Raw genomic sequence first — 23,902 nt, forward strand, 5'->3', positions numbered from 1 at the left:
ATGACATAAACAAAGTTAATAAAGAAAACTCCCTGCGCAGAAACAATGTAGGCAGACAAGACAAAGCAGCGTTGTCGATATGCTAAGAATTAATTAATTTGGAGGGGTTTGATTTTATCACAGCAAGTGGATTTCTGTTGAAACAATCAGAAAACAAGTGATAAAAATAATGTATTGTACAACAACGTGGGGTTTTTACGTTGATATACCTACTTCAATGTTAAGTTAATCTTTTGAGGATTTGACTTTTAATCCATTTACATAAAGTCTATTTACACATTAATAATTAGAGTAATCCCAATAATGCGTTGTGAGTCTTACACAACAATGGTTCCTTAATTTTAACATGTTGGTTGTGTGTTGTGAGCTAGTGTTTCATTACTTTTATTATTGGTGCCTGACACACTAATTAACACTAGAAACAGCAGTTCATTCAACCACCAACAGCATCTTTATGTGCTGTCATTTGCAAATAACAAAACCTGTCCTCACTAATTAATCAATTATTTTATTGAATTAATTGCTGGTCTGAATGAACACGCGAGTGATGCTGAGTGAGAAACACATCCCTCCAAAGGTCTTCAAAACGCATTTAAAGCAGATTTGCATAATTGGGGAATATTTGTAAAACATCACAGCCAATATCAACCTCGTGTCCTCAACTATGAGAGACAACGTCATGTTGTCGTGAGGCGACCACTCAAAGTGGGGGAATAACTCAAGTTCACGACCATGATACAAACAATGAGCGGACCGGGTTTCAATGGGCCTCAATGACGTCATGCGACGATCCGGATTTATTTCTTGTCGGGTCAACAAGGTTAAGACACCGTTGTACGTCATATGAGTTCAAGACACCGGGCCAAAGTGTCCCGGTCCCGGAGCTGCGCGCGAGGAGGAGCCCGCGTCGTCCCCGCGTTCCTCCAGCAGGGGGCGCGAGGCGGCCGCAGCAGCAGGGACCACCTGGCAGGTTCGGCAAACAGCGGCCTCGATTTCACAACAGAATCTCCTTTGTGGCCCGTGGCGGGTCCGTGGCTTCGCATTGCGTTGGGTGCATTTTGTTCATTTTATTGATTTATTTATTCATGGTAGTTCATCTTACGTTTCTTACGTTTCTTTGTGACGAGTAACAATAAGAGGGTGACGTGACTCTCTGTTTACGCAGCTTGCCTCTTATATATAAACCATATCAAATAATCTCCAAATAATCAATGTCACGTGCAAATAACCTTGACAACACTCACACGAAAGCCAAATATGTCATGAAGACTTTTATGTGGCTTTTACCAAACAGGCCTACAGGGGGAGACCCTGCGTGGGGAAGAGTTAGCGTGTAACACCGTGCGGAAACGAGCCCCTCCGGACGGTTTACTTTTTAAAAACTTTTGACAGTCGAGCCGTAAAAGTGGAAGAGGCGCGAGAAAACCGCTCACGTCGCGTCGGACGCGCGTTTTTCTGCGCGTAACCCGGCGCATTAATTCCACGTATTTCATCGCGCCGCCTGCGCTTTTTTTTTCTTTTCTTTTTTTTTCCGCGCGCACTTCCGCATACAATGTTTCTTTTTTTCCGCCTGTGACACTCGAGTGACTTCGAGCAGGAAACCTTCCGACGGCCGAAGCTTCTCTCCGGATTCACCGGTAAGACTTCTCACTCCGACTCCTCCGGGGAACCGCGGGGAACCTTTGGGCGCTTCCGAGGGGTTCGTGGACGTTTGTTTTTACCGAGACAATCAGCGTAATCCTCGACCCCCCCCCGACCCCCCTTTTAACCCCCCCGTCCACCCCGACCCCCCCCGCAGCGCGCGCGCGACACATGTCGCGCTGTGGATTAACACGAGCCTTCCTTCAACAATGTGCTTAATGGATGCAACAAAGCCACCGGCTGTTGTCTTACTGTGTGTGTGTGTGTGATCATTTTAATCCTCATTTTCATATTCCTGCTTTATAGCACGTGACCTTGGGACAGGTTCTGTGGAGACACAGTTAAAGGACATCACCCTGCTTGTTGTTTGTATTGTGTTCATTGGTCCACACGTATTCTCAAGTAATGTTGTTGGCCTCAGGTGATTACAAACGGCTTATTATTGCACTCCAGTGCCAGGTGAAGTATTTTGTTTATTTGTCAACAGCCCCCCCCCCCCCCCCCCCCCCCCTCACACGTCCAGACGGCGTTCAGTGCTTAGTGTCCACGATTGTTCGCCTCGTTGGACAGAGGGCGTCTGCCGGGCTGCAGGGCGAGCGTCTCCTGAGCTGGCAGGAAGTGTAATTACTGACATCCAGGTCTCCTCATCTCGCCGCGGCTCCTCCAGCCGGGCAGGAGGCCGCGGCGCTTTCTTTGTCCCCGCCGGGCCCAGTCGGTCTTCTCCTCTCGGGACGTTTGGTTCTGTGAGCAGGGGCTCCGTGACCGACTCGTAACTCCAATTAAACCGTAATAACGAGGTGTTTTTTCTTGGGGCGGGTGGTGGTGGTTTCAAAGCGTGCTTGCAGCCGGTGGTTTCCGAGGCTGTGACGCGTTTCTCAGCCAGACGCCGAACCCCGGAGGCCCGCCGTGGAGCAGGGCGCTGCCACTTCCTGTTACGCTCCGCTAGACGAGAGGAGCCCTGCACTTGTCATCTCGCTCTCTCTCTCGCTCGCCGCGTTTTTACGAGTGCAGGCTTGTCTGGGGCCTGAAGGGTGCCGTCGCTCCCGGTTTAAAGGAATGTTGTGCCCCCCTCCCCCTCCCCCCCCTCACCCCTTTATCCTACAGGCCCAGTGGTAAACTCACCCACTTGTACAGTCTCTCCTCCGGTAGAAATACCCAGTACCTGAAATGACAGGTATGCACCCACAGTGGAACAGCCGGGGGGGAGAGGGCGGGGGTCATGAGGGGGGGTCTGGAGGTGTGTGACAGGCAGGCTAATAATTTACTGTAGTCGGGCCCGGACTTCAAAGGCAACACAGGTATTCTTCTCTGGTTCGGTCGGATCGACGCGCAGGCCTCTGTGTGTGTGTGTGTGTGTGTGTGTGTGTGTGTGTGTGTGTGTGTGTGTGTGTGTGTGTGTGTGTGTGTTGGTCAGTTTGCATCAGTGTGGTGACGTACCACAGTTTTGTCTGGTCTAAAATAGCAGGACAAAGTGGGCTCACCGCACGGGGGCCACTGTGGCGTATCGGTGGTCTCGGGCTGCTTCAGGCGGCCGCGAGCTGCGAGACGATGAAAGTCACATGAGCATCCAGCTGCCAATCACTCTCATCTGCCCGCCCCCACTCCACTGAGACGAGCCCCCCCCCCCCCGCTCACAGCGTACAGGTGGTGGCTGTGTGTGTGTGTGTGCAGCGGTGACCCCCCCCCTCGTCCCCCCCCGGACTCCGTCAGGGGCCAAAATAAATGCAGCCAATCTCAGCTGTCAAACCTAATGATAAGTGGATATTTGGGGGGGGGGGGGGTGTAACACGGGCTAGAGCAGCTCCCTCCACCCAAACTGGAAAGAGTTCCATCCGTCCAAGTGTGAGTCAGAGGGCCGGCCGGCTGGAGGGGAAGGGAGGCGGGGGAGTGAGGGGGGGGAGGAAATGGAGAATGAGCTCTTTCATTTGAGGGCCACGGTGGAAAAAGCGAGACTGGACTCCATCGATGATGTTGTTTACTCTTGAGGAGTGAAGGTGGGGGGGCGGCATGGAGCGTTTTGGCGCACATTGTGTGTGTGTGTGTGTGTGTGTGTGTGTGTTATCACTCAGGCCGTTTCAAACAAAATGACTTCTTGTATTTGTCAGATTGTATAAATATAGACAGAAACGTGGGAGGGACACAAGTATACAACTCGTCATTTTCTATTTTCCTTTTTTTAGTAAAACCAAAATGTGTCATTATTTCTCAGTACAGTTGAAGCAACATCTGTGTTTTGTGCAGATTCTGTAGTAGATTTTATCTCCACATAACGTGCTTTAGTTCTTTGAACGCATTAATCTCAGTAATCTTCAAGCAACACTTCCCCAGGAGGCCTTTTTCTCAAATATTTGCATTTCCTTGTCTTATCTTATATGATAATAAAATTGATTGTCTGTGGGAAGGAACAAAACATCTATTTGACAGTGTTGCTTTGGCAAACTGTAACTTGTTTGTGAATACTTTGTAATGTGGAGATGGTGTGAAGCTTCTTTGTACTTAATGGTAGTTAAATGCTGCTGGTGTCGATAAGGGCGACATCGTATTAGAGCGGAAAACTGTTAAAGCAAACTTGTTTTGTGAGGTTATTGAGTCATAAATTAATGAAAAGGGTAGAGATGAAAACACCCGCCCGCCATCTGAATTACCCGCCCGGCTATCGCCCTCTTGGTGACGAGGGTCCACACACTGCGGCCCCTCTTCATCCTCACGTCCACCCGTTCTGTCCTGCAGGGGGAACGTCCTTCTAAACCAATCTGACTGATGACGAGAGGCAATTTTCATTTTTTCCAATACCCTTTTTTTTAAATTCCTTGCTGCCAATATAGTGCCAATAATGTAAATGTGTGTGTAAAGTGAGAATTTTGAAATAATGAGTAATATTGATATGATGTCTAATGGGCAAAAGGCAAATAATGGACAGTCTGTTAAGTTCATACAATTACCACATTTGAAGCCTTATCACGATATCAATATATATATAATATATATATATATATAATCAATATGGTACATATGTTATTGCACAGCTTTTAACTTTACTATCGACTATTGTTCGCTTCATGGAGGGTTTGCTGATCCCATTGGAGTGTGAACATTACATGTTCGCTGTGCTCCTCATTAACAGCTCGATCCTGGGGGGGGTGAGGGGGGGGCGAGCGGGGTGGGGGAGGGGGGGTAATGCTGCATATCTGGTTGGTAAGCTGCTGGCACCAGCTCGCCGCCGTGAAGCGAGGCGACGCTTCCACCGCGCACAGGCTGAATTCCCTCCGACATGTTCGGGTCAGCTTGTTGTTGTCGTTGTTTCAACATGACTGACAAGAGCTGTTTTTGTCCAAACATCTGATGTTTCTGTGTTCACACACACACACACACACACACACACACACACACACACACACACACACACACACACACGGAAGCAGTCCGGCCAAGCTGGAGGTTTTCTGTGAGCGTCCGATCGCTGCCCGTCGATACTCAGCGGCCTGTCCACTGTTTCCATGAAGTCAATGACCTTTGTGTGGTGACATGGGGAGGGAGGAGGGGGGGGGGGATGTGGGGGAGGGGGGGGGGGGGTTGTTTATATCGCAGCACGAGAGTAAAGTGTACTTTGGCTCTGAGGAGAGACGACAGAAAACATGGGGGAACGTTCTTGAGGCCTGTGCAGAAGAAGCAGTGATTCCTGGTGGACGATCCTTCCTCAACGCGCTGACATTTGGGGAGGGGGGTTTCTCAGCAGCGAGGGGATCCACGGGCCAGAGAAGAGCCGTCGGGTCACCCTGCAAAGGCTCGGCAAGGAGGAGAAAACGGAGCGGCTGTGACGTCACGCCGCCGTCGGCCATAGTCTTATTTTAGCCTCTTGGTGATGGCGGTAAAATGACGTCATTGGCCCTGGTCTGCCGGCCATGAATGCACTGGCTGTGTTGGAGCGCTCGCACAAGGGGCAGCTCTATTTTCAGCCAAAGGTGGAGGAGGGAGGGGATGGGGGAGGGAGTAATGGAACATGGAACAACATGTAGAACAACATTAGTTTGTATTTAACGCAACGTCGTGTTGAAGAACGACACAAAGTGACGAGTTTATTTACACTCAAATGTGTGCGAGCCTCTTTTTTGTGGCTCGCAGTCCTCATGTATTAATTTTCGAGGTGTGAAAGAAGAGTTGCGCGACGATTTACATTTCAATACGTAAATATATAATTAAATAAATAAATTATTCTTTGACACCGTAGCCTTTTTTATATTTAATGTCATTGGAGTCCTATTACTTCTCTTGGTGCCGTGGCTCTTTTGTTTAACACGCTAAGTCACCCGTCCCGTTTCACCGTGTGCACACACACACACACACACACACACACACAAACACGCCGGCTGGATGCTCGTGCATGCTGTCAGCAGCACGTCGTTTCCTGTTTGGTCTGCGTCGTGTCACCTCGTCCACTTCCGTCCCGCGAGCTGTAAAAGCAGAAAAGCCTGAAACAAGCGTTTTGAGCGCTGCGGTTCCGTCGTATTCAGACCAGCGCTCCTCTTCTCTCCTCTTCTTCACGCTCCTCTTATCATGTTCCTCTTTTGTCTGTCTGCTGGTTTCGTTCATGTGGGGGGAGGGAGGGGGGGTTTCTTCTCTTGATAGGTCATACAAGAAATGTCTCTGATAGCTTCCTGAGGAAATTACACCCACTTCCTGTCTGTGTCCCTCCCCACCTTCCCCCGGCTAAGCTGCCTCTCTGCCCCGGCGCCTCGGGGGAGGCCAGGGGGGTGGGGGGGGGGGGGGGCTCGTTGGAATCCCCCGGTCTCTCTGCTAATGAGGCCGTGGCCTGATGGGGCAGCCCGATAAACAGCAGTTTTAGCGGCTTTAGCCGGCGGTGCTATTCGGGGACAGTGTGTACAGGGACGCGGGACACTGTGGACGGGCGTGAGGGGACAGCCGGGCCTCCTCCTCCTGGCGGTGGGTGGGGGGGGGTCTGTGGGCCAGGTGCATGTAGGGAAGGAAGACGTGTGCAGGTTGCCCTCTCAGACTTTCATGTAGTTGACACAATAACAATGCGCTCTGTGTCTCATCATTTACTACAACGATGTTCCTGTTTCCTGTTGAAATATGAGAAATCGCTTCTTCATGGATGGAGGCGCAGTGGCTGTTTTCATCTCATCTCATTCGTGTCCGCCTGGGGGGGGGCGTCCGTCGGTCACCGTGTTCCTCGGCCTTTAGGTTTTATTCTCCTGACGTTTTGAGTAGCAGTAACGGTCAGTTTGAGCTGCATGGAGGAGCACGACATCATGTGACTGGGTTCAGGATCACGTTTCCCGTCACTACGGACGATACCTTTTTGATCCGGTGTGTTTTTGATGGCACTGTGTCTAAACGTGTCCTCTCTGACAGCCCGTCGTGTGGGAGGTTGATTGACAGGTGCGACGTGACTCCTCCTCTCAGTCCTCTTCTCTCCAGGCGGCTGATTGTTTCTGCAGGTCCCACAGTGGACTCTGTCTTTTGCGTAACAGCTGATGCAACAGTGACTCCGATATTCGGCCGTCTTTTTTTTTTTTTTTTCGGCGAAACGTCTCAGATCGCCGGTGGGAATACGAAATGCTTAACTGAGCTTCTGCTTGTTATTGCAGCTCGGCTGAAGGGAATGCTGTTGTCAAGACCAGTTGTCATATAACACACACACACACACACACACACACATTTACCGGCAGCTCCCCACAATCACGTTGGAATGGCCCCCTCCCACATACGTGCTCGGTCTTACACACACACACACAAAGGCACGCACGCTTGATGTCTATCATTGGATTGATGCCACCTGACACTTAGTTGGTGCTGGAATGTAATGCAGGGAGGGGAGGGCCTGTGTGTGTGTGTGTGTGTGGGGGGGGGGGGGGCTGATCTCGGCCCCTGGGTGCTCCGTCCGCCTGCTGCTCCCCCCCGGGGTCTCTTCTCTCCGGCTGGGCAGGAAGCCCCCCCCCCATCCTCCCTCCTCGCCCGTCCCGCCAGCCGACGGAGTGAAAGTGTCTCCATCTGTTCGTCTGAGCGGTGCCACATGCTGGAACGCACCACCGAGCTTCCCTACGAGCCGCCAAGCAGCCGTAATAAGCCCCCCCCCCCCCCCCCCCACACACGACCCCCCGTGTATGACAGTAACTGTAAAGTGTGCGTGTGCATGCAGATGTGACCCTGTTGTGTTAACCCCTCCCACACATGCTGCTCCAACACTGACCTTTCTCAGCCCACTGGATGTGACCATGAATGAACACATTCTCTGTCTCTCTCACACACACACACACACAGACACACACACCTTGACCTCAGAGCTGTGCGCTCTCTCTCTGCTCGCCACCGAACACAAACATTGTGTTGTTTACACGCTGTCGTTGCCTTTTTATAAACGCCAACCACTAAATGATTTCTCAGTTCCTCCTTTGTCAAAGCCAGCGACCTGCACAGCGACCCCGCACTGTGCAACCCGTTGGGTTTAACCAAACCGACGCTGGTCTGAAAAGCCCAAATCCCAGGCAAAGTTCAGGGAAAGCTCCAAATGGAAAGTGCTTTCTGGAACCCCCCCCCCACCCAGTGATGTTGTAAATGTCACTTTGTCCCAGATCGCTTCCTGCCTGTATTCTGCGTTTCCTCGGCTCAGCGAACGCCGTCGCTCTCTTGGAACTTTTTCCTGCTTTCAACTGTGCGATTATTTCAATGAGAAAAGCGCAACGTGCTCGCCGGGGGCTCAAGGGGCGTCCGAGAGGTTGAAAGCACGGCGCATTGCTTTAGCTAACCGCCCCCCCCCTCCCCTCCCTCCTCCTGTCTGTCTGCAGCAGGCCGCGCTCGGGGCTCAGCGCTCTCTACCAGCCATGAGCATCATCGGGGCCGAGGATGAGGATTTCGAGAACGACCTCAATGATGTGAGTCGTGAAACGTTGCAGCGAGACAGCGGAGTGCAATTTGATCCCGTTCCGTTATCCTGATGCTTCTTTCCTCTTTCACTCGTCTCTTTGTTGTCTGTCTGCCCCCCCTGCCCCCTCCTCTCCCCTCCTCTCCCCTCACCTCCCCTCCCCCCCCCTCACCTCCCCTCCCCTCCCCTCCCAGGTATCAGAGAACCAGTGCAAACACTTCAACAATATAAACCTGTTAAAGGAGCGGCCGACCCACCTGCTGGTCTTCATTCAACATGTCATCCTACAGTTTGACCCGGCTGCGCTGGTGAGAACTACAGCTCCCACAATGCAACACGCTGTCGCACAACCAGCCAATGTGATCAATTCAGGTTTAGGAGATTTTCACTTTGCTTGACTTTCTACGTTTGCGTTTCCAATTATGTGATGAAGAAAAACGACAAGTCATTGGCTGCAGCCGTTTTATTTAACGTCCCAGTTTTAAATTAAGGTTCGAGCCCCGGCTGCCCCATGTCAACGTGTCCCATGTCAACGTGTCCCGTGTCAACATGTCCCTGAGCAAGACACCTAATTACTCCCTAGGCCAATATGTAAAAAGTCATGTAAGTTAATAAGTAAGTCGGTTTGGATAAAAACGTCAGCTAAATGACCTGTAATGTGATGTTTGATCTGCACGCTCGCGGTAAAATGTCCCCCCACAAACTGGGACGTCTGTCCCCTCTACTGGTCCAGTAGTGCATCGTACTGATGAAACTACTTACGTTGTGTGTGTGTGTGTGTGTGTCCCCTCTCAGCTGTGTTACCTGCACGCAGAGCTCTTCAAGACCCTCAGTGGCAAAGAGACCAAGAAGCAGTTCATCGAGTTCTACAACACTTTCCTGGACAAGGGGGCAGTAAGTAGCAGTAAAAAGGGCGCGGAAATGACCCCAACCGGCTGTCAGCGGCGCATTAATGAAGTCTGGACAAAAGTACGAATATTTATGTTGGTGGGGGAAAGAGCGAAGTGAACGAAAGGTGCGACGTAAACGAGCCTCACTCTGACGGCGTGTGGCGCTTTGTTTGTCGTGCTGTTGCACTGCGGTATTTGGCGTCCCCGTGCACTCTGGCGGCGGGATGCAGGAGGCCGGTTTGCGGGCCGTGTATTTGCCTTTCCATGAACTCATTTGCGTCGGCGGTCAGAAAGCCTTTCTGTCGTAATAGACCCAATGACGGAAGTCTTTGGCTCTAGTTGTGTCGCTGATTGTTGCTCCTTGTGGTGTTCCTCCTCTCTCTCTTGACACACTGCACAGTTGCACAGCGCCTCGCCGTCCTCTTTGCTCCCCTGGACGTCGTGCACGAGTCAGTCAGCTGTGCAGCTTCCTGTCGGCACCGTGGGAAAACCGGCCACGTTTCCCTTTTTTGAGCCCAGTGACAGAAAGTTCCCCCGTTTGGTCCCTTTCTCTTTCAGATAGAGCTGCGCTTCCTTCATTTTGTTCAGCGGGCCGTTTTTTTATTTATTGTGTTTAAATGACCCCTTGTGGTGACGCGTGGCCACTTCACACCGCCGATTTTATAATATAAAATCAAAACTCATGTTCTTATTTCCACCTCCAATCAATGATTTCTCTCCCTCCAGATCCTGCGAGTGACGCTTCCTTCTAACGTGGCCTATGAATTGGGTGAGTTGTCATTGTGTGTTCTTTGCCCAAGTACAAACACAGCCCGGCCCCCCCGTGTCTTCAGTCTCTCCTCTGGTCCCCCGTCCCTCAGACCGAACGCGTCCCGATATGCTGCACGAGGACACGCAGAAGCGTTACGTCCAGGAGGTCCAGACCACGCTGGCGCCCGAGGTGGCCAAACAGCTGGAGGATTTCAGGTGAGCGTCCCGGTAGGATCAGTCAGCGGGTCGCCGCGTACACATTACAGTGTGACTGGACGTTTACGCGACATGCATCCTGTGCAGGAGTTTACCGTCCGGATCTCTGCTGAACGCGTCCCGCAAGGCTGCAGAGAGACGTGTCGAATGGACCGTCTCGATTTGTCACATTGATTTCTTGCCTCCAGGGCGCCGATCTGTAGTTTGACACGTCCCCATTATTTTTCTCTTATGAAATGAAACGCAAAAGTAACTTTTTGAGAGATTTCTTCACTCTCAACCGAAGCCACGGCCACGTTGTCTTTGCAGGGGCATGAACAGAGCAAAATGTCTCCTTTCTTTTTTATATATTGTCCCTGTGATGCTTTATGTAGAGCCGTATATATCACACACATATTCTGGTAATTCATCGACATCATAAAGCCTATTTGTCTTTACTCCTGTGTGAATCCAAGACACCATTTAAAGTACTATATTCAGTATTCATTAGTTATGGTTTAACCTTTCATGGAGCTTTCATTGGCTGCCTAGATTTAGATGCACAAGAAGAAAGTGACCTGATGTGAGAATTGAGTGAGCATTTCATTCAAAGCTCTTTCCTCGTCCCACAGGCAGAAGAGGATGATGGGTATGACCCCCAACGAGACGGAGCTCGTCGACGTGGACAACCACTATCCCACCGACCGCGTCCCGATGGAGATGAAGGAGAAGTCTGTGGCCGAGAACCTGCTGGACAGGATGTCTGAGACACAGTGAGCGCTCCTCACGCCCGCGGTCCCCATAAGGAGACCGGTTCCAATGGTAGAATTCATTCCCAAAGCTTGGCTTGGTAATGAAGAACCACAAACCCGGAATTAAAAGTTCCTTTTAAGTGCGTTTGTGTTTGTGTCCTCCAAAGAACTGCATGACTCGGGCAGGTGGACGTTACCACGCTGTCAGTAGACACAGCGAGTCCTCATCATTTGACCCTCTGCGTTGGCTTCACACAGTCTGGTCTCCGTCTCCCACGCACACGCGCGGTGCATTCAGTTCGACTTCATTCATCCCTCTCGACAATCATCTCTTTATTACTCCCATCCGACCCCCCCCCCCCCCGATCCCCGGTTCCACCACAACAAAGGGACCTCGTCCCAGCTGTGTCCTATTGGTCTCTCTGGTGATCTGATTGGATTGTGCTTGGTCTCCCTGGCAAACCCCTCCCACGCTTTATGTTCGTACCGAAGCAAAAGTTGCATGAGACGTTTTCCGCTTTTAATTTTTTATCTTAAAAAAAAAAATAGAAATACGTTCATTAGCTTCTGCTCCAAACAAAAAACCACAACAATCAGCTTTGAGTTGGATCAGAATAAGCTTCGTCACTTCCACCATCCGGAAACGCACCTACTCAATCAGTCGAGCGAGCGAGTCGCCGCGATTCGCCGCGAGTCGCCGCGAGTCGACCGACTCTGTTTCCGCTTTTGTCCCTTTGCAGTTGTGACAAATCACACGTCTCTTTTCTTTCAGGCCTTCAATTGTGGCTGACGAGGAGAAGTGGTGAGTTGTCGTTTTGACGTTTTAAAGTGATACAAAGTATATCGTTGCACGCGGAGCTCGTTCCAAATCGAGTGTTTGCACCTTGTTTCAGAAGTTGTCACTGATCTCCATTAAGAAAAAAAAAACCTGGTGCACTGTTGAATGTTCTTCTTGATCTCCGCCTTTGTCTTCTGTCCTAGTTTCTCCTCACGGCCGTCTCTCAGCATGATGCTCAGTGAGGCCTAAAATACCATTAACATTACTAATAATGGCCTTTGTCCCTTAGCCAATCCATCTTTACATCGGTGGCCTTCTTCATGAAGCATCTTGGGGTTAAAACCAGGACAGTTGACAGTAAGAAGTCCAGAGGGGGCTTCTTCAGGAGAGGGCTGGTGAAGGTGAGCCACCGATCCGTTTGTTCTCACGCGGCAATCAATGGGACTCTTTTGTGCTTCTGTCGCACTCAGACTTGACCCCCTTCCCCTCTCGCACCCCCTCTACCTGTATTGTCTCTCCAGCAGAATAAGAAGGAGGAGTCAACAAAGACCAAACCCAGAACGTTTCCGGGCATTCCGAGCTGGATCGCAGGCAACAGTGCGTATTTTTTGTTTTCTGCACCTCTCCTCTCACAGAGACTCTTAAACATGGCCGACCTTCATGAGAACCAGTGTCTTTAAATCCTGATGTCCACGAGTGGTCTGGATATGAGAACTTGTTGTCCTGCCCTTCTCTCCCGTTACAGCTGACGTCAAACCTAAAACGGAGGCTGAAGGTACAAGACGTCCAGCGTTCCCAAACCCCCCCCCCCCCCCCTCCTTTTATCTGTAGAACGGTCCTTACTAATCAACCCATCCGCATGTCTGCATGTTCCGAATCATACTGGGAGGGCATGTGGGGGGTGGGGGGGGCACCGTGTAGCTGACCCAGGGTGCTTATATGAACTATTAGTTGTTCTGTATGTTTCGTAATCACCAGAAAACCTCTCACTTATCCCGTCTGCAGGGTTGTGGGTGCCCTCCCGCACCGAATTAACCCTCTCATTCACTTGATTGCACCGCACTCATCCCGTCTGTCTGTCTGTCTCACAGAGAAGCCTTCATCACTGACTTGGTTTTTGCATCACGTTTCTTCTGGCTTTGTCCCAAGCTGAGCTCCGTTAAGCCTGTTCGCTCTGCTCCCCCGTCCGCAGCGGAAAAGGAGAAGGTGAATCCGGAGCGCAAGGGTTTGCCTCCCGGCCGGGGCTCCCTGACCGACGCCGCGGCGCCCTTCCCCAGCAGCAGGAAGTCCGTTTCCAGTGGAACCGCCTCCTCCGTGCCGGGGTTAGAGGTCAGCGACGGCTCGGGCGGCAACATCAGCACCGCCGTCAGCCCGGAGTCGCCCCACGCCGAAGGTGAGCCGGAGTCCACACCGTCCCCACGGCGGACGGTTTGATGAGTGAACCGAGCCCCCCGCAGCATAAATGCTAACGTCTGCATGCGGCGATGCTAACATGTGGCCTTTTTCAGCTCTGGTGTTTACAGTGCTCACAACGTTGGCTTAATAAACATGACGCACGTTTGGGCTTCTAACTATATCACGATTGTTCGGTGTCTGCATTTTTAGAAAAGAATCATTCGTTTTCTTGTCTAAAAATCTGTTTGTAAATGTGTTTTTATATTGAATACACGTGACATCATCCATACGTGTTCATTTCCTCGATAAAAAGCGACATTCAGTGACCTTTTTTGAGAGAAAAGAATCTGCACAGGCCCTCATTGTTTTCCTCTCCTCCAGTCGTCTCAAGCAATCGCCTGGAGCCCCCGGCCCTGTCTGACGGGGGGGACGTGTCCCCCATCAGTTTGGGAGGAGGGCTGATTGTCGGGGAGCCCCTCTCTCCCATGGAGACCCCCGCAGAGGACAATGTGGAGAAAGACAGGTGAGGAAAACGGAGATGGTGTAAAAAGTAGTGGTGTGTGTGGGGGGCCGGGGGGGTTGGGGTTATAACTGACTCTATAAGCGAGCATGACTCACATAAATGAGACTGTATGGGAGATGTTGAGACTACGCTAATGAGCAGGGGGGGGGGTCCCACGTGTCTGAAGCGCTCAGGCTGGGGGAGGGAGGTAAGCCCCCCCCCCGGCCCCCCCCCCGCAGTCTGTCCCCGCCGTGTGCTTCTGTCATGCTGCCTGCTGCTCGCTGGCTAACACGGCCCTCAGATTTGAGAAGGACCCTCAGCAGGTGAACTCGTCCAGCCCTTTGCCCCCCCCCCCCCCTCCCCCATCCCGTCCCCCCCCCCCCCGTCCTCTCCCAGTGGCATGCCTGCTTTCTTCCTAACATCATTCTGTCCCTCTCGTGCTCCTCTGTGTGCGTCCTGTTGTGTTTTTGTGGCGTTGTTTGTGCCTTTTCTGACTTTGTTTGACTGGATTCGTTGGAAAACACACTCAGGATTTCTTCTTGACGGAGACGTTTGTAACTGGTGCGGTTGTGTGAGACTTATTCTAGATTTGTATTAACGCAGCGCTTTACCCAGTAAACCGCTCTGGCTTTCAGTCAGACATTCTAGCGGTGTGAAGACTGGAGTTCATCTTAACCACCAAAAGCGGACGGATGTAACTTTGTAATATTCTCGTGTTTTGTTGCCGTGTGCTTTTCAAGGTGTCTGCATCCACCGTGGCCCAGGGCCCGTCCCTCTGTGTTGCTTGTGTGCACAGTGCGTGCGGTTACATGTTGTGTGGCGGGGGGGGGGGGGGGCTGGCGGCGCTCACTAGGTCACTACGGCATGCTGGGGTGTGCGTGTGCATGTCACGGTCGCTACTGCGGCCTCATGGTTGTAACGATGTGGTGTCCCGTGTTTTTACAGACGGAAGACAAGGTGGGTGTCAGCGCCTTGACTGAGTCATGGACGTGCTGCAGGCCTTTAACTGATCGCACAAACTGAACACACAACACACACACACACACACACGCACGTCGAGCCCTGAAGTCCTGATACACAACACAGACACACTGCACGGCTAAGTATCATGTACCTGCTGTGTAGCAATGGGAATAAGCTGGTTAGTGACGCTCGGGTGGATTAACTTGAGCCGATGTGAATAAACGTTGTGTGTATCTGGAGAACTGAACACGAGTGGCGCAGAGGATCCACGCGTACGCTACAATGTAGTAACCCCTGAGGCAATGTGGAAAGTGTTGGTCTCCGTGTCCTACTATATGCAGCTGTGTCCTCTCGTGCAGGTCATGTGCAGGTCATGTGCTGTGCATATTCACTTGTCAACCATTTTCTCTCCTTCTCTATCTTGTTGATTTTCATTCCATTTCTCTTTTTGAATTTCTCTTTTTTTTTTTTTTTGGTGTAAATCTACTGTTCTACCTTTTAAACCCTGAATCCTGCTCTGTGTGTGATTCTTCTCTCCTCCACCTTCTTCCTCTTGTTGTGTTATTTTCACGTCTGTTTGGTTTCCTCCTTCCTTTCCTCATCCATCTGTGCACTTCATCACCTGTTCCCACCTTCTTCATTTCTATCCCTCCCTCCCTCCCTCCCTCCCCTCACCCTCTCCGACCTTCCCTCCCCACAGTAGGAAAGTGATGCGTAGCGAGAGCGCCCGCCACCCGTCCCGCCGCCGCGGCTCCTCCCGAGCCAAACAGTCTCGCTCCCGTAGTGATGTGGACCTGCAGCCGCCTTCCGCCACGACAGCAACGGCTGCACCGCTCAGCCCCCAGCACCTCCATCCGTAAGATGGACTGACCCCCCCCCCCCCCCCCCCCCCCACCCACCCACCCACCCCCACCCGATCGCTGACACATTGACCGACAAGCTCCCCTGAAGCAAAATCAGTTAAACTAAATCATTGGTAAACATATTGATCCAACCTATGAGGTAGGTCACAAACATCATCGAGGGTATTTAGGCCCAATAGTTTGTAAAGGAGCCGTGGAGACTGACGGAGTTACTGAGTCGGACGGATCTGTGACCCGTGAGGTCACACAGGGAAGGATTAGTAGAACCACGAGGTGTTAGTCGTCCTCCTGTTAATACGTTGAAAATCCACAATGTACTTTGTCTCAAAAAAAAAAAGAATGAAGCTGAGTTAGCGTTTGTTTAAATTCTATGCATATCTGGTCATCGAGGAGAACAGAATGAAAGATTTAAGAGAATCATTTGCAGTTGTATGATGTGCATTATGTGATGCTTAATGTGCTAGAAAACCAGCAGGGCTCCTTTCCCATTTGAATCATAGTTTTATTCTGAAGCACTTTCTGAAGCGGAATTATAACTAGTACGTGAATAGCTGTAGCCGCCAAACGCTGTGTATCTCATTTCACTATTAACTTAACCGGGTCTCGATCCGTCTCATTCATCCGTCTCACGAACGCTCTTCCGCATCGCTCTTTTGTCAGTTTGGATTCACTCGTTTTACCCGAGGGGCCCGGCCCCTCCCCAACCAGCACCTCCGCCCAGCTGGAGGAGATGGAGCCTCGCCTGCTGGAGTTTGAGGCGGACTCGCCCAACTGGAGGGACCTCGCGCCCCCCGACGGCCTGTCCCGGCTCAGCAAAAAGGAGACCAAGAGGCAGGAGGTCATCAATGGTGAGGAGAAGGGAGACGAAGCGGCAGGCGAGAAAACAAAGCGACGGCGTCTCATTCTGCGCTTCCTCTTCCCCCCCCCCTCCAGAGTTGTTCGCCACGGAGCACGCCCACGTGCGCATGCTGAGTGTGCTGCAGATGATCTTCTCCAAGCCCCTGGAGAGGGAGGAGCTGCTGACCGCCACCGAGTTGGCCGCCATCTTCCCGAACCTCGACGAGCTCATTGAGATGCACTGTGAGGCCTTTTCTCTCTCTCTCTCGCGCGCGCGTTTCGTAGCCTCCCCGCGTCGGCGCGTTCTCTTTCCGTGCCCGCGAAGCAGACCGGAGAGGCTGCGTGTTGCGCGTATCGGTGGCCGTGCAGTCTTTCCTGAAACAGGCTGCACGTCAATAACCGTTTCGGGAGAGTTGATGATGGTTTTTATCTCGCTCTGAATCCAGACAACTTCTACGAGAACCTGAAGAAACTGCGTGTGGATGACAACTTCATCGTGAAATCCATCAGCACCACGGTGCTCAACAGAGTGAGTCCGACGCAATAAATGCCGTGCATCATCCTCTGTCCCGCGGACGCACAATTCGACACAGCTGGGTTCATCTAGTTCTGCTACAAAGGATTTTGTTGGTTTATGCTGAAAGCAGTAAAATAATAACACTTTATACTAGTTTCCAGCTTTTACTCTGGTCCCTTTTTAGCTCTTTGTCTAGCTCATTCGTTGCTTCTTGCTGTCAACGCGCTGTGCGACCGTGTGTGTGTGTGTGTGTGTGTGTGTGTGTGTGTGTGTGTTTCAGTTTGGAGGTACGGAGGGCGATTGGTTCCAGAAATTGACGGCCCGGTTCTGCAGCCACCAGTCCTGGGCCTTGGACCAGATCAAGAGCAGGCAGAAGAAAGATCCGCGCTTCAACGCCTTCATACTGGTACACGCGACACGCACGCCGACAAACCGCCAGTACAGTAGGTCACGTGACTGGTGCCGTGCGTGCACGCTCACTGTGCATGTGTGTGTGTGTGTGTGGCTCTAATCCCAGGAGGCCGAGAGTAAGCGCCAATGCCGCAGGCTGCAGCTCAAAGACATCATTCCCATCGAGATGCAGAGGCTGACCAAATACCCGCTGCTGCTGGAGAATATTGCCAAGAGCACAGGTGTGTGTGTGTGTGTGTGTTGAAGGCCGTGTGCCAGGTACATCTGCAGGTACATCTCTGTGGGACCAGATGTCCCTTAAATATAAAGGCAAGTTAATTATTGAAATTGACAAGAATCCTATAGAATGAACAGAAGTCAGACGACAGCTGGCTTCAGTAGCTCTGCTCATCAGACCCGTTCCATCGATTCCATCGGTTTGTGTAAACGAGGCGAATGTACACCAGTAAAAACATTTTGACAATGGACACTTCCCCGCTCGTGATTTGGGCTCCGCTGTGAAAGCTGCATTTTCCTCCACTCTGAGTTGTCTGTCGCTCCCCAGAGGACCCGACGGAGAAGGAGAGGATCCAGCAGAGCGCAGAGTGCTGCAGGAGGATCCTCAACCATGTCAACGAAGAGGTCAAGGAGATGGAGAACCTATTGGTGAGAAACACGCGATCCATCAGAGTCCCCCTGAGACCTCCTGAAGGTCTCTGCTTGTCAGACTTGGTCCACTTCTGGTCCTGTCCGCCCCCCTTAACCTTTCTGCGGGTTCCCAGACTCTGAAGGACTACCAGCGTAGACTGGACACGTCGGGCCTTAAACCCAGCACTTCCCTTTATACAGAATACAAGGTAAGGGTTTTTGAACAAGCTGTTGAACTTTTGAGTTTGTAGTTCTTTGACATCTGTTCTCCACTGTTGTCTCCTAGAACATCGACCTGACTCAGAGGAAGATGCTGTACGAAGGCCCAGTGACCTGGAGAGTCACTAAGGAGAAGGCAATCGGTAAACATCTGCTTTTGTGTGCGCATTACATCTTTTCCCAGACGTTGAAACGATTACTGATAATTCATGCAAACAAAAATATGTATTATGCTCATGCTAATATTTATGATGTGTCATTATTCACTTAAATTGCCTTTTTTATCGGTTTCCAAAAGGCCAAAATAACTGGTCTATTTTGGGATATTGGCTAAATTAGTATCAGATATGTATGTTTTATTCAGTAACTTATCCCGTCGGTTCCATTCACACGATAGACGGGAGAAGAAAGGAACGCTACGGCGATCCAGAGCAGTGGAGATGAGCAAAAATAAAAGGCGTAACTGAGTCGGGGACGATGTCTCCTCCGTCTCGTCCCGTCTCCCAGAGGTGCAGTGTGTGCTGCTCGGGGACATGCTGGTGCTCCTCCAGAAGCAGGACGACAAGCTGGTGCTGAAGTGTCACAGCAAGAGCAACCTCGCCCCGCAGGAGGTCAAGCAGATGCTGAGCCCCATCATCAAGCTCAACTCCGTCTTCCTCCGGGACGTGGCCACAGGTCGGACGCACCAGTCTTTCCTCCGCTCTCCGCGCGCGCGAGACGCCGAGGCCGAGACCGTTCTCCGATGACCTTCTTTCTCCCCTCAGATCGGAAGGCCTTCTATGTGATCTTCACTTGGGACAGCGGGGCTCAGATCTACGAGTTAGTGGCTCAATCTCTTGGAGAAAAGAAGCTGTAAGTGTCTGCGTGGGGGGGGTTGTGTTACTCGTGTCTGTCTCAGAAGGTGGATTATGAGCTGAATTGTGTCTTCACAGCTGGACCGAGGTGATAAAGTCCACGGTGGATGATCTGAAGAAGGGAGGAGGGCTCCGGTTGACGCTGCCTCCTGGAGGTGGAGGAGTTCTCAGTCCCACCGCGTACGTGTGCGTCTGCGAGCGAGCGATTCATCGATGTCTCATGAGAAAAAACTCACTTCTTTTGTCCTCGTCTCCCACGATCAGGCTGACCGCCCCTTTGAGTCCGAGTGAGAACGGCGGTTTGAAAAGCAGCAGCGGCGGTGAGGCGGCGGCGCTCGACAAACCCGAACACGTTTGTTGTTGGTTCACAGGTCTAAACTTAAAATCCTCGTCTCCGCCCGCAGATCCAGATAAGGACGTCTTGACCGACGACAAGTCCTCGGACCCCCGGCACAGGCTGATTGATTTCCTGTCAGACAAAGGCTTCGACCTGATTGGCCACTCCACCAGCGACCGGGAGAACGTGGCCAGCAGCGCTCTGGACCAAGGTGAGCGACGGCGGTCCGTCCCGTCTCTCCTTCCCTTCACAGCGGCTTGCCCGTCTTTCTAACGAGTCCTCCTCCTGTGGTAGTCATGTCCCTGAAGAGGCTGGTGGTCGGCAGCATCAGCCTGTCAGAAGACTCGCAGCAGGCGGAGAAGCCCGGTCAGGAGATGGACGCCTGTCAATCGACGGGTGATCTTCTGTGTGAAGCCAAAGGTAAACGTGGGTGAAATATTGTGTTCCAGTTTTTAACCGAATCGAAACGACTAAGAAGTGTTGGTTTTTTTCCGGTAACCATCTCTAAGCTTCGGCTTCATATTTAACGGAGTGAAATTAAACTATTCCTTTAAATTCCTTTCAATTTAAATATTGCTGGTCTTCATAACTTCCATTTGCTTTTCTTTTGTTCATTTTACAAATTACAAAATCCTGCCCGAATATGAACATTTTCTTTCCTAAATTCTTGCCCAAAACAATCATCTGGTATAATGTTTCTGTTTATTGTATTCGAAGAAATAGGATTTTAAAACTTATCATACTATAAACTATCACAGAGAAATGGTGACAATGACGCTTTATAATCCGCGGCTTTCTAAATCCCGTCTCTGTCTGCAGAAGAAAGCCGGACCACGGACACGGGAGCCGTGGAGGAGGAGGATGAGGAAGAGAAGGAGGAGAAGAAGGACGACGACGACAACGACAACAACTCCTGTGAAGGAGAAAGCGCAGGGACGACGAAGGACGAGGAGGAGGAGGAGGAGGAGGAGAAGAGCATCAGCGCGCCCCTCGTGCTGTCCCCGGAGAGGATGGATGAAGTGTGCAGGAGGCTCCTCAGTCTGGAGGAACAACTAAAGAGCTTACAGGTGAGGAGGAGGAGACGGCGAGAGAAGCCGGGAGCAGGTGGTACGATGAAGATCGGAGACTTGACAAAAGGCTCACGCGTTTGGGCATCAAGGATTCCACCGAGGAGGAGTTAAGTACGGAGCGAGCTGTGGTGCACTTTGGGGAAAAATGGGGCCAAAATGGCACAAAAGAGAAACTAGAGAATGGAAAACCATTTCACTACTGCTGTTATTGCCCCGCTGAAAATTGCCTGGTGAAATTGGACTTCTCTGAAAATGGCTATTATGTCTCGCACCTGCGATGGGATGTGTCAGAGCAGCAGCGAGGGAGACGAGGAGAAGACGTTAAGAGGACGGGGGGGGAGGAGGGGGAGGAGGGGGAGGAGTGCCTCTCTTTAGATCCTCAGGTGATATCGATTTTGTGTGTTGCAGACTGTGGAAGAGGAGCACCACAGGCTGCAGGAGGCCCTCTCCGAGTTCTCCCTGGAGGGGGGCAACTTCCAGTGAGGCACCACGGCGCCACCTGCCGGCCACTAGGTGCATTTATAACTGTGTGATTAAAGGATCGGACGTAGGTTTGACTTCAGAGTTCCAGAACGTGGTTGTGCTGCACACATCCGGCAATAATAATAATAATAAAATCTTTATTCCTGAAAAATGTTTCAAAACAGTTTACAAAAAAATGTAAAAAAGAGTTCAAACAAGGAAATATAATAGATATTTAGTTATCAAAGATGAGATATTAAACGGAACACTCACAGATCATATATTATTATTGTATAATAGCAGTGACACCGCTATTAAATAGCCGTTTTTACACTATTCTACATGTTCTGCACATAAAGAAGTGGTCTGCATCTGCTTTCCCATGCTTCACTTGCTGTTATTCTGAACTTGCCTTTGTCTTTTTCTTGTGTTCAGATTATTACTGGTGCTAGCTGGGGGTGCAAAGCGTAACTTTCAGAAGCTTCCCCGGAGACGCCTGATGAAGTCCCGCCTGGACCCTCGGCTGCATTCGGGGGCTTGATGCTCAGTGCAGTGGTGCAGTGATGTGACATGAGAAGGTGTCTGCATGTGAACGTGTGTCTGAACGTGTGTGTGTTGGTAGAGAGGGAAACGGACATCCTACTTTTGAGTGGAAGATTGTTTTTGCAGGACCCAAAAGTGCCAAAAGAATCTAAAGCAATATTTTGCTGTGAGAGAGATGCAGCCAACAACAAAATGTAGTGATTGTAATCTGCTGTAACACACATACACACGCCAGAAAGCAATGGATATCATTAGCAGATGAAGTTAGTGCAGTAAAGGAGGAATCCTATGCCAAGTATAGCTGGCTATAAGCTATTAACAGGTTTCAAATACTACTGCTGATAAAGTTATTTCTAATCTATGCCAAAGTACCACCGACATGCACTTTTTTCTGATGAAACTAAGTCAAAATCACACTGTTTTTGATAAACGTGTTGACTCTATTCAGATTGGCTTCATGTATGTGGGAGATTTCCTGCAAGAAAGTGTGTGTACGTGTGTTACAAAGTTTTAAATCAACGTGTGCTTGTTTGCAGGGTTCTCGCTGTGATTTGTGTCACGCAGAGACGTTCATAAATAGTCTCACTATAAGTAAACCCTGCTGTCAATAACGGTGATAACGGTCTGTTTTTACCGCTTTTATTTATTCCGACGAGTCAGTGAGTTCAGACAAAGTGTTCCAGCCCAAAGAATAAGTAAATATAGAGCTGCCAACGTCAGAAAGCAAACCTGCAACGTGTAACAGGGATTAAGGTGGAGCGTGAAGACGGAGGCCCGGAGGAATGTGGAGGGTTCAGAAGCGCCTCGGCTTGGCTGGATGGATCATGAGACGTGTGTAGAAAACAAGAGAGGATTTGTAGTGAACAAACACACACGCGCCTACAAACGCTGAGCCAAAGTACCACACGAGTGTTCACGAAGGTCCTTTTTGCAGCTCCACCTTTCCCCAAATCCACAGCTCCCGACTTAAGATGCCGTTACGTACCGTTGGTTGCACATGTTTTAGATTCTTCTCTGGTAGCAACCGTTGTATCAAAACTGAGCACTGTCTTTGTATTTTATTCAGAAGTCGATTGTAATTCTAATGATGATGATGATTTAATGCCGTCGTAGTGGCACAACTGGCCAACATGCACGCCGCACCAAAGACCAGACCAACTCTGCTGGCGGAATGCTAATGCTAATGCTAACGCAGCAACTGCTTTTCCTCTCCTCCAACTCCAGCGAGGGCAACTTGAGGGAAGGGATTTGAAAAAGCACAAAGAAGAATGTTACAGCCGCCTTTTTAGATAAACGTAGATACGGAGCTGAAGAGCGTTCGACATCCGTGGCCTTGATGCCAGACCGCCGAGCTGTGATTTCCTTGCACACACGTAGGAGTGATGGAAGCTTTGTGTTGACCCGGAGGACCGTTTGGTGAGCACGTGATTGGACCTGTCCCAGCTGCCAAGGAAACGAGACGAGGATGCAAAGGAAACGTCGAAGGAAGACTCTGTCAGCGTCCCTCTGGCCACCATCGCTTCCTGATTCATTCTCTCGCCCGTTGTCTCAGCGGTGCCATTAGCCGTTGCTTACGTTCCCCCCCCCGTGTCTTCTTCTTGTAAAATGTACATAGATCTTAGCTTGAAAGATTTTTTTAGAGTCCGTATAAGTTAGTGCCCCCTTTTTTTGTACTGATCTTATTGGCTGAAACACTTGTGATGGCATGTTCACCTTTCCCTACTGCACACCTTTCACCACATCTTGTATTACATTTGATTTACTTAAGCGGCTCGGGGGAGGGTGTGTTCTTTGTTTTTACAATTTGTCGTTGTTCTCCATCAAGCTTCTTCATTATGTACTTTGCATTTGGCAGCAACGGTGCGAGAAACTCGTTAATGCATGAATGAATTTCACAATTATGCAAACAGTGTGTCTGTTTTCTTTGCCTTTTTGTGCGCACGCTGAAGCACAAACCTCCTCTGAACTGAGGCCATCCAGCCTTCTGCTGGGATACATCAGAATCGTCTACCTGCATTGATCAGCAGGATGAAACCCACTAAGACCAGCCGACAGTCAGGCCTCCGACTGGCTGAACTCTGGTCCTGATGCGTTTCCTCGTGCATTCTATATACAGATACCTAGATGTATAGAAAATGTATTTATAGTGGTGCCTTGTTCCAATGATCAACTTGTTTTGGGCGGTTATTCACGGGACGACAGTAGCGGTAAAGTGTTTCTGTGGCCTGGATGGAAAACTGCCTTCCTGTCTATAAACAACCAATATGCAAGAACTATACTGTGTATTTGGGTTTTGATTTTCTTTTTTTTTTAAATCAAGAGGATTTTTATTGATGTATACTTAAGAAAATTGTGGTACGTTCTGTTTTTTAATTCTTCATTTTTTTTAAATAAATTGGGAAAATAAACTCCT

General features: G+C 50.5%; 1 protein-coding gene across 33 annotated transcripts; it reads left to right on the forward strand.

Annotated features, from left to right (window-relative positions):
• Window positions 1-1,296: 1,296 nt before the first annotated feature.
• arhgef1 (Rho guanine nucleotide exchange factor (GEF) 1) lies at window positions 1,297-23,897 on the forward strand. 33 transcript variants are annotated; one of them, XR_013453596.1, is made up of 32 exons: window positions 1,328-1,637; window positions 8,448-8,534; window positions 8,719-8,832; window positions 9,320-9,418; window positions 10,141-10,183; window positions 10,275-10,380; window positions 10,992-11,132; window positions 11,884-11,913; window positions 12,179-12,290; window positions 12,411-12,486; window positions 12,635-12,664; window positions 13,082-13,282; window positions 13,666-13,807; window positions 14,732-14,743; window positions 15,450-15,605; window positions 16,273-16,460; window positions 16,546-16,692; window positions 16,896-16,978; window positions 17,247-17,372; window positions 17,484-17,598; window positions 17,922-18,022; window positions 18,139-18,213; window positions 18,291-18,366; window positions 18,731-18,898; window positions 18,988-19,075; window positions 19,156-19,263; window positions 19,342-19,397; window positions 19,482-19,625; window positions 19,709-19,834; window positions 20,234-20,481; window positions 20,893-21,031; window positions 21,382-23,897. XR_013453596.1 is itself a non-coding variant. In XM_078094377.1 (32 exons), exons 2-31 carry the CDS (start codon window positions 8,484-8,486, stop codon window positions 20,965-20,967), a joined length of 3,237 nt encoding a protein of 1,078 aa, XP_077950503.1. In that variant the 5' UTR covers window positions 1,328-1,637; window positions 8,448-8,483; the 3' UTR covers window positions 20,968-20,997; window positions 21,382-23,897. The 33 variants fall into 33 exon arrangements, 29 of the variants coding, with proteins under 29 accessions (XP_077950525.1, XP_077950528.1, XP_077950503.1 ...); XR_013453597.1 differs by having other exon boundaries at window positions 19,156-19,257; XM_078094377.1 differs by having other exon boundaries at window positions 20,893-20,997.
• The last annotated feature ends 5 nt before the right edge of the window (window positions 23,898-23,902 follow it).

The sequence above is a fragment of the Gasterosteus aculeatus genome, chromosome 20, assembly GCF_964276395.1.
Source record: "Gasterosteus aculeatus chromosome 20, fGasAcu3.hap1.1, whole genome shotgun sequence".
Taxonomy (NCBI): Eukaryota; Metazoa; Chordata; class Actinopteri; order Perciformes; family Gasterosteidae; genus Gasterosteus; species Gasterosteus aculeatus.

Bases quoted from the DNA above. Each gene is read 5' to 3' on its own strand.
- arhgef1 (XM_078094377.1), top strand. From the start codon at position 8,484: ATGAGCATCATCGGGGCCGAGGATGAGGATTTCGAGAACGACCTCAAT. The intron at 18,214-18,290 runs GTAAGGGTTTTT...GTTGTCTCCTAG, and splicing joins CCCTTTATACAGAATACAAG to AACATCGACCTGACTCAGAG. The intron at 19,835-20,233 runs GTAAACGTGGGT...CTCTGTCTGCAG, and splicing joins TCTTCTGTGTGAAGCCAAAG to AAGAAAGCCGGACCACGGAC.